The sequence below is a fragment of the Prionailurus viverrinus genome, chromosome E1, assembly GCF_022837055.1.
Source record: "Prionailurus viverrinus isolate Anna chromosome E1, UM_Priviv_1.0, whole genome shotgun sequence".
Taxonomy (NCBI): domain Eukaryota; kingdom Metazoa; phylum Chordata; class Mammalia; order Carnivora; family Felidae; genus Prionailurus; species Prionailurus viverrinus.
The window spans coordinates 33,810,516-33,828,919 of record NC_062574.1 but is presented as its reverse complement, the minus strand read 5'-3'; the positions used below and the strand labels follow the sequence as shown (position 1 = coordinate 33,828,919).

The 18,404-nt window shown below is 41.4% G+C and overlaps 1 protein-coding gene across 1 annotated transcript in view; it reads right to left on the bottom strand.

Moving 5' to 3' along the window:
- Positions 1-18,404, bottom strand: part of CA10 (carbonic anhydrase 10) — a 492,198-nt gene that overhangs the window by 94,639 nt on the left and 379,155 nt on the right. The window contains exon 5 of the mRNA XM_047833896.1: positions 11,780-11,965. Coding sequence (XP_047689852.1) covers positions 11,780-11,965 — 186 coding nt within the window. The remainder of the gene's footprint in view (positions 1-11,779; positions 11,966-18,404) is intronic.

The window sequence follows — 18,404 nt, the reverse complement described above, 5'->3', positions numbered from 1 at the left end:
GTACAGTTAAAATTGCTGACTTTTATCGTATATAAACTATGCCTCAATAAAGCTGGGGAGGGGAACCCTACGGCATGGGCATCGCTGTTAGTCTCATCAGAGGAAACTGAGACACAAGTAGGTTGAGTAACTTGCCCAAGGTCACAGGTGATAAATGACAAAGCCAGATTCAAACACAGGAATGAATAACTCTGTTGATTTTAACCTCTGCAACTAATTGCTGCTCCTGCAGTCGGTCCCAGCTCCTCAGCTGGGGTAGGGGAACACATCAGCCCTAGACAGAAAGGTGCAACAGGCAGATGTGTGTGGTCCTCACTGAGGACCTTACAGAAACAGTAGTTTCTCTGGCTGGCCATTTGGGTCCACCACAATGATCCTTCCTGAAGCAGACACAGTTATTTGCTTGGAAAAAACTGGAGCAGGGACACAAGTCCTGATGCAGGTATATGGTGATCCTTGAGCCTTCCCCTTTTCCTGGCTGGGAGAGTGATTTAAAACCTCCTGGCTAAGCTCATTTTGCCAAACAGCTCCTGCAGAATCCATTTTTAAGGCTCAATCCAGAAATTTCTAGCTCGGCAAACAGACCCACTGCAAGAAAATGTATTTCCCCAAGCTACCTCTGAGACCAAGGAATATGGTTTCTCATGCTTTGCAGAGGGAAACAGATGTATTTATACACAAACAAATTTATGGATATACAATACCTTGCTTATTATATTTCAAAGAAGCGAGAGACAAAAACATCACTGTCCATCTGTATGCGATGTCCCCGTTGCTGTCCATCTGAGAGGGGAAGGTGGATGAATCTACAGTCCTCAGCGGGTGCACAAAATGATGCTGTGTTATATTTCCCATTGCAATTTGTGCCACTTGGAGAAATAGGTTCCTGTCTCCCTTTACAGCCAAAGTGCAGGTTATTCCTAAGGCTGATGCAAAACTGGGAGGGGCTGAAATATCATTTCAGGCAACAAACAGGGCACTTGTGATTACAGAGAATGAACTTGCCTGTGATCAAGCAGCTACTTGGAAGCAGAATCAGCTAGCTGCTATGTCTTGTCCGAGTTCACTCACTGCATAAAGTCAGAGACCTGGGTTCAAATCCTAGCTCTTCCCTGTATAGACCATGTGATTGAAGGCAGGTTCTTTAATGTATCTTTCTTTTCCTTTTTGTGAAGTGGTGCTTATGAATGCTAGCTCACAGGCTTGTTGTGAGCATTGGGTGTGATAAGGCACTGAGCACAATGCCTGGGTCATTTATGTGTTCAGTAAATGAAAGCCGGTGGTAGTAATCATATGGGTACATTGTGATTATCTTTATGTGTCTTATCTGCAAAGATTCTGGAACAGATGACTGGCACAGCACTTTACAGCTTCAAAGGCCCTATCATAGGAGTGGTTTTTTACACTGCACAATCACCTTATCATGTATGTAGGCCTGGCATTATTAAACCCATATGGAGAGTTTAAAAAGGTGAAGGAAGGCTAAGCGATTTGCCCAGTTCTGCCCTTACTGAGATCACACAGCTAGTGAGTGACAGAATGGGGTCTTGAAGGCAGATCTTTTAAGCCAAAATGTTGCCCTCTATCCGGTGGCACAAGAGTCTGACTCCCAGGCCAACACCCCTTCCCCATGGTGTGCTGGTCTTTGCTTCCCAGCAGCCCTCTTCTGGGCCAAGCAACCACTGCTCTTGGAAACTGCCTCTAACAAGCTGATCCAATGAATAATCATGAGAGCAATCCTACTGTTGCCCTTTTACTGCTGAGATGGGGACAGATTTATAGAGGCTGACTCTGGCTGGTATTTGGGAATGGATAATTAACTTCACTTACTATATCCTAGGTTGCTTCGGCTAAATATTTACTGCCCAGAATTCTGCCCTTTCCAACCAATTCGGAACACGAGCTTGCCACAGGCAACTAAGTGGCATAATTCATTTGGGGCGATCATAAATCTAAGGCTTCCACCAGAAATGATGCAAAAAATTAATGGAACATGAAATCAAGTAAATGGAATTGAGTACAGTAATTAGTTCATATTTTAATCCTCAGGTCTGTTTATTATCCGTCAACTGGTGAGCAATTAAGTTGGCGCCATTGAGATGATTAGCTTTGTTTTAGCAAAAGTTTATCGATATGTCAGAGCAAATGAATCTGGGGGTTTTAAACGGTTTTATTTTGAATTGTATAGGAGCACATCCATGGAGCGGCTAGACATCTAATGATTTAATTTTGCAATATTATTATCTAGATCACTTATATTTAATATTACTGAGCTGTTCTAGATGGTTATTAGGGAGAGCGGATGGAATGGGGGATTCAAACTGTAGAAAAGCATGGCTTAATCTTAGGTTCTCATGAATGCCTTTTCCTATTAAAACCAAAAAAAGGATCTTTAAAGGAATTTTACTTTCTATTTTAGTCTTCCAGTCTTTTGTTTCCACATTTCTTGCAATTGGGCACTATTATGGTTCTCACATCGGTGGTATTTTTGTTGGGAGCGATGCAGGGACTTCTAGATCCATTTCCTCATGGATGCTTATGAGTGCTCATGTTTGTAAAATAATTTGCCAATGTCTTTACCTTTTGGAGGTTGGCTGTAAAAACATCTTTGTGATGGGTTCTGCTCACTAAGGCAGGAAATCTGATTACCAAGCTACACCTCTTCTATGGGGCAACTAAACCAGATGGTCTAGAAAAGGGTCTGTTGAATCTTGGGATTCAATATAATTTAAACTTTTATTTGAAAAATTTAAAGCACAAACTAGGGGTCTAAAAACTTGGGTTCTGGTCCTAATTCTGACATTGACTAACTCTGCCAGTGACTTTGGCCAGGTCTCTTGTCTTTTCTGGTATCTGATTTTTCTTTTGTACAGGAAGTAGGTTGGAGGAGATGACCTCCGCGGGGCCTCAATTTTAACACTTCAGATGGAGGCTTTGAGCAGACTTGTTATTTCCAATAGCAGTTGTATATTTGGAGGTGGGAGATGTGATCTTTGGTGGAACATCTACACATTTTAATGAACTGTTGACAGTGGTCGGAATGGTCGTGAATGGGTCATTCTTACTTCACACATTTCTTTTCCCAACTGATTTTATTCCTGTGGCTTTGGAAATGGATGGAAAAAGTACAGCTAGTTCACAGAAGTGCTGGACCCAGTACTCATCCCCAACTACAATGTCGTTAGTTACTACATAATGGAAGGCCACATTCAACACTTGTAAAGCTGTAGCAGTGATGGTGTTCATGGTGACAGGTTCCATGCTGAAACTTGATCGAGTCCCAGTTAATGCCTGTCTCTAACAATGTCTTTGTAATATAATACCTCCTTCCCTGCTTTAGACAGGACACCAGAGGGGGAGATTAGAGTCAAACAGAGGAGGAGGAGGATGGTGGCTGTCACAATGCCATCCTGGCAGGACCAGGTCAGGGTTATGATGCAGGTTAGGATGGGAGTTGATGAGATAATGAGTTGACTTCAGCAAGCTGTCTTTAAATGCAATGTCTTCTCTCTTTGGCTGCCCCATGATGTCCATCTAAAATTGCAATCCAGAGAGCTGCTGACTTGATTGGGTTGTCCCTTCTCAGAAGTAATTAGAAGAACGTCCAAAGGAAAGACTCCTTATCCTGGATCACAGTCCTCATCTGCTTGCTGGTATCATCATAATATGCCCTACCACCATCTGGGCTTCTGCCTTCTATTTGTTGTGCCTCTCAAAGGCCAGTTTGCTCACTCTGAATGGGACTGGCTCCTGGGATCCAGAACTTTGGCTGCTAGCATTGGCAAAGACATGTTCCCTGGTCTGATCCTGGGAGTAATTACAGTGTGAAATGAGCAATCTAAATGAATTATTCTAGCACACTGGCTATCAATTGTCCCATTCCTCCTCCCAGGTACCCTGAAGAATTCACTTACTCCATATTTGTGAATAATTTAACATAAAATGTCTAGAACTTCTGTTGATATTGACATTAACTTTATAAGGTTTGCCATTATGACAACAGAATTTAATTCACTATATACTGGGCATAATTTAGGCACTCTGAAAGTTGCAATATTTTAAATTATTTTCAATATACTCATTCAATTTTTTTGTTCAATAGTATCTATCAAGTGCCTGTAACATGTATGTGGAGACAGTAACAAGTAGAACTTACTTTGTGCCTGCAGGGAGCTAACGGTCTGGGAAGTTAGGGTCTTCTGCATGGCATATATATAGGTCTTTGAATTCCCCCAATGGGCTAAGGCCCAGAGTAGGTGAGCAGTCATCATTATGGGGTTTATGGGTAAACCCTGGCTTATGTTAAGCAATGTTATGAATCAGAAGACCTGAGCTAAGCTGAACCTCAATCATTTATTGTCTGGATGGTCTTGGACCTTAGTTTCTCCAGGTAAGAAGAAGATAATACTAAGGGCAACTTCACTGAGCTAGTGTTTGGTGATTAAATGGGAGAATTTATGTTGTGCCATAAATTCTCAGAGTAAAAGCCAAAGTCCATACAAAGTCCAGGAAAAGAGGACATGCTATGCAGCAGCCTCGCTCCACTCTTGCCTCTCTGACTTCTCATGCCCTATCACTTACCCTGTGCTCATGCTGCTCCCCCTTTTCCCAGAACATTGACACCCCTCTCCCACTTCAAAGCCATGGTTCTGGCTGTTACCTCTTCCTGCAATATCCTTCCCCTAAACATCTCTATGGCAACCTCATAAATGTCATCCTCTCCATACAGCTTACACTGACCACCCTTTTTACCCTTGTAATTCGCTACCTCCACTCCTCTTGCTCTGATACCTTCCCACCCTATTTCTTTTCCCATAGCATTTATCATATTCTAACTTACCATACACATTCACTCATTTATTATGTTTATTATTTATTATTTGTCCATTCTCACTAGACTGGAAGCACCACACAGGAAGGATTTTTATCTGTTTTCTTCACTGTAGCACATGGTAGGCACTCCATCAATATTTGTTAACTGAATGAATGAATGAATGAATGAAAGCAAATCACAAAGCATGTAGAAAACAATGGCCAGATATTAGCAGTGAGATTCCATAGGCACCTGTGGATGTGACTGAGCAAGTTCTGGATTGCGTTGCATACTAATGTTTTCTCTTTCTTTTCATCCCTCCCTCCTTACCTTCCTTCCTCCCTCCCTCTTTCTTCACTCCCTCCCTCCTTCCTTTTGTCCTTTCTTCCTTCTTCCTTCCTTCCTTCCTTTCCTTCTCTTTCTTTCTTTCTTGCTTGCTTGCTTGCTTTTTCTTTCTTTTTCTTCCTTCCTTTCCTTTTATTTCTCTTTCTTTTCTTTCTTTCTTTCTTTCTTTCTTTCTTTCCTTTTCCTTCCTTCCTTCCTCCCTCCCTCCCTCCCTCTTTCTCCCTCTCTCTCTTTCTTAAGTAGGCTTCACACCCAGAATGGGGTCCAAAGCATGTTTGAACTCAAGACCTTGAGATCAAGACCTGAGCTGAGATCAAGAGTAGGATGCTCAACCAACTGAGTCACTTAGGTGCCCCTGTGTTGCATAGTAATTGATTCAAGTCTGTGCCTTGTTCCTCCAGGGTAACAATAGTTCAATCCTTTTGTGTTCTTTGCCACATTGAGGATAGGGTTAGGTTAGTACCTTGTTACTACATTTTGAATTTCTCAAAGCATAATCCTTTCTCAAAGAAAGCCCAGAATACATCTTAGTGGCTACTGTGAACTAAAATACTCTTCCTCTTTTCCAGTTTCTAATAGAATTTGATGTTTTGGACAACCTTTATTGAAACACTCCATCTTCAATTTAAATGAGGCTTTATATTTGTGGTATAGTCAACAAGACAACACATCCAAAATTCCAGGGGAAAAGCCTATGAGTTTTGAATTCCTAGGAGCCAATAGTCGACTAAGTTACGGATTCAATGATTGAATGACTCATTCCACAAACATCAAGCACCCACTGTATGTTGGGTACTGTGCTAGGTGTATGGTATACAAGATGAATAGCAAAAAAAGTCCCTGCCATTAAGGAGTTTACCAAGATCATTTATCTTTCATTCAGTAAACACTTACTGAATCTGCCCTCATGTGTTACACAATGTCCAAGGTGCTAGGAATACAGTGATGATCAGGTACAATCTCTATCAACAAAGAACTACAGTTCCAAGACAAGTGAGAGTGAACAGTTATAAAATCTACAGTGATGGGCAACTTAATAGATTGGGTCAGCAACATTTTTCTGTAAAAGACCAGATATTTTGTAAATATTTTGGCTTTTGCAGGCCACACATGATCTCTGTTGCATATTCTTCTGTTTCAAAAAAACAGTCCAGGGGCGCCTGGGTGGCTCAGTTGGTTAAGTGTTCAACTTCAGCTCAGATCATGATCTCATGGTTCATGAGTTCAACCCCTGCGTTGGGCTGTGTGCTGATAGCACTGAGACTGCTTGGGATTCTCTATCTCTCTGCTTCTCTTCCATCCCTCCCTCACTCTCTCTCTAAATAAATAAACAAACAAACATACAAACAAACAAAACAATCCTTTAAAAATGTAAACCATTCTTAGCTACACCACTGAATTTGGTTCATGGGCTACAGTTTATGGACTGTTGAAGTAAATAAATATAGAGGATTCTCTGGAAGTCAAGAAAGGAAATAACACGTTCCTGGCTCAGTCGAGGGAAGGAGGCTTGGAATGCTATGGGGGTTGGCGGGGGGTAGGGCTGTGCTGGAATGAGGCAGAGTGAGATACAGCTGGCCTTCAGGACAGAGGAAACACCTTTACCATGGCACTCAAGTAGCTCTTCCATATGTATTACCATATACCTGTTATTCTTAAACATCCTAGTTCTCATTCCCCTTCAAAACTCCACTTGTACCAATGAACATCTCTACTAGGTCCCAGACTCCCAGCAAAGTGCTAATTAGATTGCCTGAGTACTTCCCCACCCCCCCCACCCCGAGCCATGTTCAATACCTAACGGGGCCCTGGTTCTCAGTTATGTGATCCTCAGCACTTTTCATACTCTAGCACACTTCAGGACAATTTGGTGTTGCTTATTACTACAAATTTGTATGTCTTTAGTGAAGCCAGTCTCTAAAGAAGGTAAATAATCCATTCCTTTAAGGGGACAGGGCCTGCATTTCTCAGTTGTTTGCACGGAGATAACTGCTTTCCCTACTCTGGTTCAGAGTAGGGAAACAAACAAACAAACAAACAAACATATGACTTTTATTCCCCCTTTTAATTAAACAATCTTATATACATTACCATAGCAATAGCTGTGGACTGCTTCCCTTGCTCAGATGTGTTTAGGCCGAATCAGTGACTCAAGAGGCTGAGCCTGGAACGTCTGCCATGTTTTTCTGCCTCACCTTCACGGGAGCAGCAACTATGTCAGGCCACACAGGTGTCCATCCATCCTCTCCTTAACACAATCCTGAGAGGGCTATTTCATAATCCTCTGCCAGGACAATCCTCAAATATAACCCATGTTACTCTGTATTTTAACTATATGTATCCCTCAATGGACTGTCTGCTTCTCTGGGCAGGAGCTGGGCTGTGGAGCTCAGCACACAGCAGAGGTAGTAGAGGCAGGTGAAGAGTAGATGAAATAAATGGGAGGATCTGGTACAGGTATCCTGTAAAGTGGCTGGTAGGAATCTCCCTATGCTCCCTTACTTCTCTGGAAAGAAGAGCTTAAGGAAGATTTTTAACATGAGTATTTCCAATCTGCACTCGATAAGAAAGATTCTTTTTGTCTAGCCTCACTACTAGAACTTGATTCATAGACAGGGTTCTTTTCAAATATTATCTTTTGCCTGGTTAATGTATTTGTTTCTTTTCATAAATACCCTACTTTATAGTGGACATTAATCTAACCACTTAGACATGATTAGCAAGCTAAGGGTCTTACTTATTAAAAACGGTTAATTTTCCCTTCTTAAAAAAATTGAGACATTTGAATCCCTGAATATGCTCATTTATCACCAACCCCCAACAAGGCATCCAGGAGTTCTCCATGTAGGACATGAATAATTTTTATAAAAATGCAGTTGCTGACTGTGTCGTACATCCACGCAGCTTTATAAAACAAAGCAAATGATTACCATCAATTACAATAACCTCACTAGACAAGACTGCAATTAATCTACAGCTCTTCAGATAACGACTGTTGTGCTGTGCCAAGGAAAATGCCTGGCATTAATTGACTTATCACGATCAGCAATGATAGATGGGACAGATGGCAATGTGATTATTCATTGTCAACAAAATAAACACATGCTCTGTTGCGAGAAGTGTCTACTTGGGTCCTCTCAGAGGATAGCCAGAAACAGAGACCAAAGGTAGCTTTGAACATAGCACAAAATAAAAGTAAGACATGAACCTACAGGATGGGACATAATTACTTTAACTGGGGCTAACATTCAGTGGAATCCGACTGGAGGACCTTTTCTATAAGGAAATCATAGATTGTGTGGAATTTCAGCACTAGACGATGCATGACAGCTAGTAGTCTACTTGTTCATTGGGATATGAGTCACTTTAATGAAGTCCTCAAATTCCACTCCATGCTTAATAATTCCAGTGATGGGAATTCACTATTTTCAGAGGCAAACTCATTCCATCGATGGATAGCTCTCATTGTTAGAACACATATTTATTTAGCTGAACTCCATCTTTCCAGGACTTTCATCCATGGACCCTAAGTTTTTGCCTTTACATCACAGAGAAGATGCCAGACTTTTCTTGTTCACTAAACTGTTTTAAATATCTCGAAAGCCAATACCTAGCCACATGACATCGTTTTGATGCTTCCAACGTTCTGATTTCTTGCACCTAAATCCACACCGGTTTAGAGACCACTCATACTGAGGGGCTTGGAATGAATTGTAACACAGATGATGTGGTCTGCCTAGGACAAGGTGTAACAGTACTTATGTTGAGGCCAATACTCTGGCTTGCCTTGGGGTAATGGCTGTGTATGGCTCTCCTGCTTGGGAAGCTGTTCCCCCAAATCCCACCAGCCTAGAAAGCACCCCAGCTCTGCCATTTGCAATGACACCTGGGTACCCTTTTTAATTTTTGTGCAGTATGGTTTTATTGATTAAGTCCTCATTGTTTAGAAAACTGGGGTAATTCAGGCAGAGCCTGAGCTAAAATTGGCACAGTGGTCACTAACCAAAATCTCTTGGGGGAATTTTTTACAAATGTGCATACCTGGACCCTACTCCCAGAGACTCTGATTCAATTGCCTTAGGGAAGGGTTCGAATGTAAATATTTTGACAGTGTTCCCCAGTTAATTCTGATTTGCAACTCTGTTTAGATGCTTTTTTTTAAAAAATTTTTTTTAACGTTTATTTATTTTTGAGACAGAGAGAGACAGAGCATGAACGGGGGAGGGACAGAGAGAGAGGGAGACAAAGAACCGGAAGCAGGCTCCAGGCTCTGAGCCATCAGCCCAGAGCCCGGGCTCGAACTCACGGACCGCAAGATCGTGACCTGAGCTGAAGTCGGATGCTTAACCGACTGAGCCACCCAGGCGCCCCTGTTTAGATGCTTTATTCACTGAGTGTACTACTGAGAGAGTGCTTCACAAACCTAATAATCAGACTCTCCTGGGGCATTAAAAATGCAGATTCCTTGGAGTGTCTGATACCTGTGGTCTGGGATTTCTAGGAAAATGAATACTCTGAGAGATAAAATTGTGATATATTTCCCTTAAGGATTCTGGAAACACTCATTTATTCCAAAATTGTAGTGTCCATACAAAGTATAGAGCACCCTTATTACACATTGAAGAAAGAGAGCAATTCTAAGGAAAGCTAAAACGTATAGACTTTGGCCAAGTGACCACCTACAGACTTTCACTCATTCATTTAATAAATTCATTAATACATTAATTTTTAGATAAGGATCAGAATAGAACAGTTCAGTGAGGGAGAAAGGCAAAGAAATAAAAGCAAATAAATGAGCAGGGAAGCCAACAATAAAATAGTTATAAATATTAAAATAATATGTATTTAAAAAGGAAGCATTTATCTAATTTAGAATAGTCTGTAATTCAGACTGGCAGTCTCTAGTCACTCTCAATTCGTGGATTTTCGCCCTGCTTTCATCACATTCCCTGCTAAACTCTAGCTCAGAATCTAAAACTCCAGGGAGTTTTTCCATTAAGGTGCCTTTGGCAGACATCCCTAATCGATCCTAGCATGTTTTCCCTACAGATCCAGGAAGGAGGCTCATGCCTGCTCAACCCTGTCCTCCTGCAGCCATTACTAATCGATCACAAGTGATCTCTACCAGCCGCCTCCCCAATAAGCAAGGCCCTGACACACTTGGTGCCCTTAGTAGTCCCGCATTTCCCGCTTTATCTTTGTTGTTATCCACTCTTGAGTGCTCCAAGTGTTCCTTACATCTGGAATCCTACTTAATTTTCCAAAATAACCTTGAGAGGTATCTAAACTCGGCCTCAGACGGATCAAGAAACCATCTCAAGATCACCCAGTAAGTGTGCATCAAAGCAGGAGGTACAAACCCAGGTTCTTTGACTGACTCCAAAGCTGATGTTCTTATAAATGATCCTACACTGCCTCTCTTCTCAGTCCAGTTCAGAGGGAACCTCCTCTGGGACTTCTCCTGACCCCTTCAGGTGAGTTGTGAGTTGGCCAGGGTCCCTGTACACCTCCAGAACAGAAGGGCACTATACTTTAATAGTTTCAATGATTTGAATAACGATTTGCATGAATGAATCAAACCTTTGAGCTCCTCTGTGGTAGGAGCTTTGTCTTCTTTTTTTTTTTCTTTAATTTTTAAATCTTTGTATCCCTGATATCTAGCAGAGTGCCTAGGCAGATTCTCAGTTGACCCACTTTGAACAGTCATTAAAATATGGCCACTGGACTCATTAAAGTTGGGTTCCCTTTCTCAGTGTATGATCTTGCTATATTAAAAACAAAGAGAGTTCTAGAAATGATGTTGACTGAAAACAAAATTAAAAAGACCAAGTCGATAATGAGATACCTACTTCTGCTATTTCAAAGCTTTCTTGACATCGGTTACTGAGGACTTTTAAACAGAACATAGTTACAGGATATTTAGCCTATAAGCACCCCTGACCCCTAGCTGATAACCACCCTCAAGCGTAAGAGAAATTAAAGGGGACAAATGAACTACACCCCACTTGTCAAGATGTCAGATGACATCTGTTTAAAGTATAACTTTCATCCTATAATTGAACCTGGTTTGGCTCATTGCTGTGGCCTGAACTCTTTCTGGGTTGATGGCGGAACACAGTGATACTCACCATTAATGGTGGCATACAATGACATTTCCAATCTGTAGAAAGTCAGGCAGACTATTTAGTTGTCTGACATTTGTTTCACGGTACATTATAGTTTTGTGCAAATAAGACCCAGTCTGCCATAAGGGAGAATTATGGAAGCCATGCTCTCATATGGGAGCATAGCTGATGGTCCAGATAGGTGTGAGGGAAGGTGTGCATGAAAGGTGAGGGTCTGGGGTTAAAATGATGCTCCAGATATACTGTAGGGCATGAGGCATGAGAGGGGCACCAATGTCTCAGAATGAAATGCCCAGTTTCATTGTGGACTTTCCTGGAAAACACTGGAAGCAAGTTTATAGGCTTCGCAAAAGACAGATGGAGAAAGGAGGCACTGACCTTCTCATTTCACAGATTTAAATGAAAGCTTTCCATCTGTTATCCCACCTTGGATATAAATAGGCACCAAACCTTATTAATTGGCACTCAGCTATAGTACTTCAACAGCCCCACATACCTCCCCAGAGAAGGCTTGTCCGTTGAGGAGGTGCTCCGACCCTTGACTGTCCTCACTCCCAAAGTGTAGTCGGATCTCCTCCAGCCGGTGGCTGTATGTCATGGGCCCTCCTGATATGTTAACCAAGTGCTCCTTGTCCAGGCGCAGGGACACATGTCTTCCAGTGTTGTACATGGTCCCGCTCACCTGCAAGGCAATGTGCAACAGGTCAAGCAAGGCTCTCTTCCCATTTCTCACCAAACCCAGCATGGTCCTTAGACCATGCCTTTTGCCTCCCCTGGATGGGAACACATTAGGTTAAGTCCACATGTGGAGAATGGAGCATCAGTCTCCTGGGGAGCATTCCTGCCCTACCTACCTTACGTGTTACTTACCGTGAGGTATAAACCACATCTATGATCACATGATAATTTATAAATTTGAGGTATGAACTCAATGGAGACCTCAGCAACTGTGACTAATATTTAGGACACTGAACCTCATAAAAAATATAACTTGTTGCTCTTAACGACAGGGGTTGGCGAGGATGTGGAGAAAAAGGAACCCTCTTGCACTGCTGGAGGGAATGCACACTGGTGCAGCCACTATGAAAAACAGTTTGGAAGTTCCTCAAAAAGTTAAAAATACAGCTACCCTACGATCCAGCAATCACACTACTGGGTATTTACCCAAAGAATACCAAAACACTAATTCAAAGGGATACATGCACTCCTATGTTTACAGCAGCATTATTTACAATAGTCAAACTATGGAAGCAGCCCAAGTATCCATTGATAGATGAATGTACTAAAGAAGATGTGGTACAAATGGACAACAGAATATAACTCAGCCATAAAAAAAAAAAGAAATCTTGCCATCTGCAACAACGTGGATGGAGCCAGAGACTATGATGCAAAGCAATATAAGTCAGAGAAAGACAAATACCAAATACCATATGACTTCACTCAAATGTGGAATTTAAGAAACAAAACAAACGAGCAAAGGAAGGAGGGAGAGAGAGAGAGAGAGAGAGAGAGAGAGAGAGAGAGGGAGAGGGAGAGAGACAGAGAGACAGAGAGAGAAACCGAGAAACAGACTCTTAACTATAGAGAACAAACAGATGATTACGAGAGGGGGTGGGGGATGGGTGAAATGGGTGATGGGGATTAAGGAGTGTGTTTGTCATGATGAGCACCAAGTGATATATGGAATTGTTGAATCACTATATTGTACACCTGAAACTAGTATTACGCTGTATGTTCACTATGCTGGAATTAAAATTAAAACTTCAAAAAATAACTTGCCACTCTTACCATAAATATTTGGAATGTAGAGATACTGTGAAAGTTAAGATCTCAGGTGTGAGACACTGGAGAAAGCTAGAGATGCCACAAAGGCCAAATGAGAGACAAGGATATCAAAATGGGTAAAAAGGAGCAACCCTAGTGGGAGGCTGAAGGCTATGGTCTCAAGTCTCAAGTGTGCTGCCCAGTGTGTCTGTGAGGTCCCTCTCCTGCCCCTGCCACCAGACGCTGCACAGAATGTGAGTGCTGATGCCTTCTCAGAGCTTGGGAATCCAGTGCTAAGCTAAAGAAGTTAATATAAGCTCCCTATTTCCCTTCTTCACTTCTGATTCTGTCTTGCTTCAGCCTCTCCAGCTGCTCACCTTACTGCTTTGTGTTCTTTTCCCCTTTTCCCTCTTTGAATTTGATATTCAGCTTCATTTTCTTAACTTAGCACTTCTCAATACTTGATCCGATAACCTTGATTCCCACCTATGACTCTACTGCCTTAGTGCCCTGCGTCGACATAGCTCTTGGAGCAGAATGAAGCTTAAAGGAGACTTTGAATGGGTCTGAATGGAGCGCTTCTGGGCCCTCAGAGGCTGAGATAATTGGATTTTCTTCCTGCTTACTCTGACTCCTTTGGGCCTAGCTTTCTGCCCTAGGGATTCCTTAAGGGCTTCATGTAATGTCTGATACCTTCACTAGTCACAATTTTCATATATTTTCTCTACAGAACCATCCTTACCTGCCCCTCAACCTTTCTGACATTAGCCTTGTGAATACTCAGATGGGTTTGTAGATTGCTCACGGTGCAGTAATGTCAATTAAATACTCCATTGACTCATTCTGCTATTTTGCTGTATGGTGGAGCTCATGTGACTGGTGTTGGCCATGGGATGTGAGGAGACATGACGAACATCACTTCCAGGGTGAAACAGTGAAAAATATATGCACATGTCTCCAGTCCCTCTCTCTCCCTGCTACACCAACCCCTGGGGCTATGTGAAAAGATGTAAATAGGCTGCAGGTACAAGATGGAGCTCATGTCAGCATTGGAAGCTGGAAGATGAAAAGGCAGATTGCAAAAATGAGTAGAATTTCCCCCTCCCTGTAACTACACTCTTTACAGTATGACTCTGTAGCTGCTCCCATCAAGATAGGGGTCTACTTCTCCACCTCTTAACTCTGGGCTGGCCTTGTCACTTGCTTTGGCCAACAGTGGATATAATGTGTGCTCCAAGAAGAGGTCTTTGGGGTTCTTGCATATTTTCTCACTCCTTCTTGGAACGTTGAGACCACCACATAAACAAGCCTGGGATAGCCTGATGGAGGGTGACATGACACTGAAGAGAGTCATCCCAGGAGAAGCCATCTTAGACTGGCCATTCCATGGCTGACCTGTCAGCTGACTGCTCCAGCCAAGGTCAGCTTAGCCTGGCCCAGACCAGAAGAACTTCCCACAGACCCACAGACTTGGAAACTAAATAACAGGTGTTTTCTAAGTGCCTAAGTTTTGGAGGTAGTTTGTTATGTATCAAAAGCTAACTAATACACACTAAAGCAATGATCTTCCCTGTCCTGAATCTGGAACTATCAACAGAAACTCTGTTGAATGCCTGGCAGTATTGAGTACCTGAACTGGAAAGTCACATGGGGGCCAGAGACTCAGCCTGCTAGGTAGCTGAAGGTCAGACAGAGAGAAAAGAGAGAGAAGCAGATGTACCAACAGCAACAGAGGAAACCATGCACCGAGACAGAACAACTACTTGACCTTCAGAAACCCTTTCCCCTCCTTGTTTACGGTTCCTTCATGAGGCCTGAGCTGCATTTTCTCAGATATTTTACATCTCACCAATAAATTTATTTTTTCTCAAGTTCTCCATTCTTTGTAACCAAATAACCCCTGTCAAAAATAAATGTATATGTAGTCGATATGAGATCATAAGAACTTGTCTTTTTTTCATGTCCCAGTTCATGATTTTTTTTTCAGTAAAATGGTTAGATAGGTTTGTGTTTGACTCTGCATTCATCGTTAAGTAAAATTTACTTTTTCTAAAATTAAGATAATATACAGATATTATGTATAGTTAGAAAGATATAGAATGGCTCAAGGAAATAAATTCAGCTACAATTCCACAATTACCTCATGTTTTGGTATTATATTCTTCATACTTATATATTTCCACTCATATTTTGGTATATATACCCTTCATATTTATAACTATATATACCCATATTTTAACAGGATCGGTTTATGGCTGTGTCTGTATATTCAGATAAGTGATTTTTCATACACATGTATATATGAGTTTGTGTAGATAAATACATATTATTATTATAATGTGTAAGTATAACATCAATATATTAACACTATAGTATAATATATATTTAATATATATTTATTACATTCATATATCAATTATAATTGTATTAATATATAAATAATATACTATAATATTTAGTGTATATTATATTAATTATATTGATTACAGTATTGATATTACTATAATATATTATATTAATTATAGTAATTGCATATTAATATATGATATGCTATACCATAATAGACAAATGTCATATTTAATATGTAAATAAATATTATATATAATTATTGCATATATTTTATATACACAAATAATTATATACATATTATATATACAAACATATTATTTATTACTTAATAATATGTACATATCACATGTTATTATATATATTATATAAGTATATATAATTTTCACAAACATGAATATTTCCAGGTTATGAACCTGTTGTTCTGTATTATCACTTTAAATTGGTTGCATAATACTCCACTGAAAAAAATACATAACTTATTGTTGAATCTTATAGCCTTTCACTTTTTCACTATTGCAAAAATAGATTTGCAATGAACCTCCTTTTGGATAAATATTTTTACTAATCTAGGGATATTTCACTTGGCAAATTCTGGGTCAAATGGTGTACACACGATTACAGTGCTTACTATCCATTGTCAAATCCATCTACTATGGAGAGTAGATCCCACAGAGCAGAGCTGGATCCCTGGAATTCTCTTCAAATGATACGGAGAACAGAACCATGAGATTCAACTGGTAACACCCCTGGGCACCTACGTATGTGAGGCAGAGTAAGAGGAACTGCTCTGAATTCTTAGAGGCTATATGCTCTGTCCCAGCAGGCAAGTATCTAGGGCCTTCCTGCACTTCTAGAAATCTTTCCATCTGTGTCTGTCTCATGTTCCTAAGTAAACTGTTGCACATTGAAATAAGGCAGGGACCATGCTGCATGCCTGTCTGCATTTTCCCAGGACTTAGAAAACATATTGGCACATAGCAGGTGGAAGAATCAAGGACTCTTGATTCAAGAATCAAGTCAAAAGATTCCCAGACTGCCTCTTGGTGACCTTGGGAGGCTCAGTTAATTTCCTGAAGCCTCAGTTTCCCGAAATGTAATGTAGAGATAAGAAAATCTCCCCTATAAAAACGGGAGATAGAAAACTATAATGCATACAGAAAACAAACATCAAAACGACAGAAGTAAATCCTTCCTTATCAGTAATTACTTTAAATGTAAATCGATTCCACTTCTATGAGGAATCTAGAGTAGTCAGAATCGTAGAGACAGAAAGGAGAATGGTGGCTGCCAGGGGCTGCGGGGAGAGGAACAGGGAGTTCGTGCTTCATGGGCAGAGTCAGTTTTGCAAGATGCAAAGAGTTCTGGAGATTGGGTGGTGGTCACGGTTGCATGACAAAGTGAATGTACTGAATGCCACTGAAATGTATACAGAAGAATGGTTACTATGGTAATTTTATACGTGTATTTGACCACAGTAAAAAGTAATTGGGGAAGAATTCCCTCCTGAGCTCTGAGAATGAAATAAATAATACCTGTAACAGCCCAACATTTTCATTCTCTTCCTTCCCTCCCTTTTGACTGATGCATGGGCACCTCTCGGATGTGGAGGGACCCCTGCTGATCTTCCCCACTTCCCAGGGCCTGGTGAAATACAGCTTTGCTTGCAAAACATCACATTGAAGGACTTCCACTGACTTCTGCTCTGTGATGCTTCACTTGCTCCTCATTTTGGATTTTAACGCTCCAGGGGGCGAGGAAGGATCCAGGATCATTAAAAAAATTGTTTTTTAATGTTTATTTATTTTTGAGAGAGACAGAGACAGAATGCGAGTGGGTTAGGGGCAGAGAGAGAGGGAGACACAGAATCGGAAGCAGGTTCCAGGCTCTGAGCTGTCAGCACAGAGCCCGACACGGGGCTTGAACTCACGAGCTGTGAGATCATGACCTGAGCTGAAGTCGGACACTCAACCGACTGAGCCACCCAGGTGCCCCCAGGATCATTTTGAAGGCCACAAAGCAAACACAAAACGGGGGTAATCAGGAGTAAACAAGCCACGGTACCTTCCAGTTCCTCCACTCTTCTCCCCTACTACTTCTGCTTACACTGCTTTATCTTCATTCACTCATTCCTCTTGTCAGTTATTCAGAAAATAATCAACGCCTCTAACTGTGTGCTAGAAGCTGAGGCTGGCATGGGGAGCGAAACCAGGTACGGTGCCTGTCCTCATAGAGCTCACACTCTCCACCATGTAGAGACCAGAGTGGAGGAGGGAAGTCATGGGGAATCCATAGGAAACTCTCCCATTTGCCTATGCGTTGTTCCAGATAGATGCAACACTCCCTCGTCCCCACCCTTTTCCCTAGACACTGAAATAACATTAATTTGTATTAATCAAAAAAAGCTGTGTAACCAGGGTATGGTTTGTTGCACTTTAATTTAAAAATAAAGGCTTGACAACATTATGTATGATATCTAATGGTACATCTGCACTGTAGTAATTAACATTGCAATGGTGCTATTTTAACTGGAATGCTAATTACAGTGTTTCCAATGAACTACTTTGGTGCAGGGCATGTTAGAAAAAGTTGTCTCACACAGACCAGGAAGCAGAGCAGGGCTGCATAGAAAAGTTGAAGCAGCAGGGGAGATCCCGGTTGCCTCTGGCTGCCTCCTGGTTCTCCTGTACGTTTTATTTTAATCCACTGCAAAATGAGGCGAGAGGTGGAAGCGAATCATTTTGCAAGTGAGGGAAGTGAGTGCGGTTGCTGAAGGCTCGGTGACTTATCTGGGGTCACACAACTGGCGGTGGTGGCAAAGCTAGGTCTTCCAGATTCCAAGTCTAATAGTCTTGATGTGAGCAAATGCGAGCATCTCAGCCCATTTCAGAGGGAAGCTAGCTATGCTGGGATTTTGATTTCTCCTCCAGTCTGTAAATGCAGGGCTCAGGCAGGTGCAGAGACAGCGAGATTCTTTTTTTCAGGAAAATAGGGGCCTGGAGTGAACACTT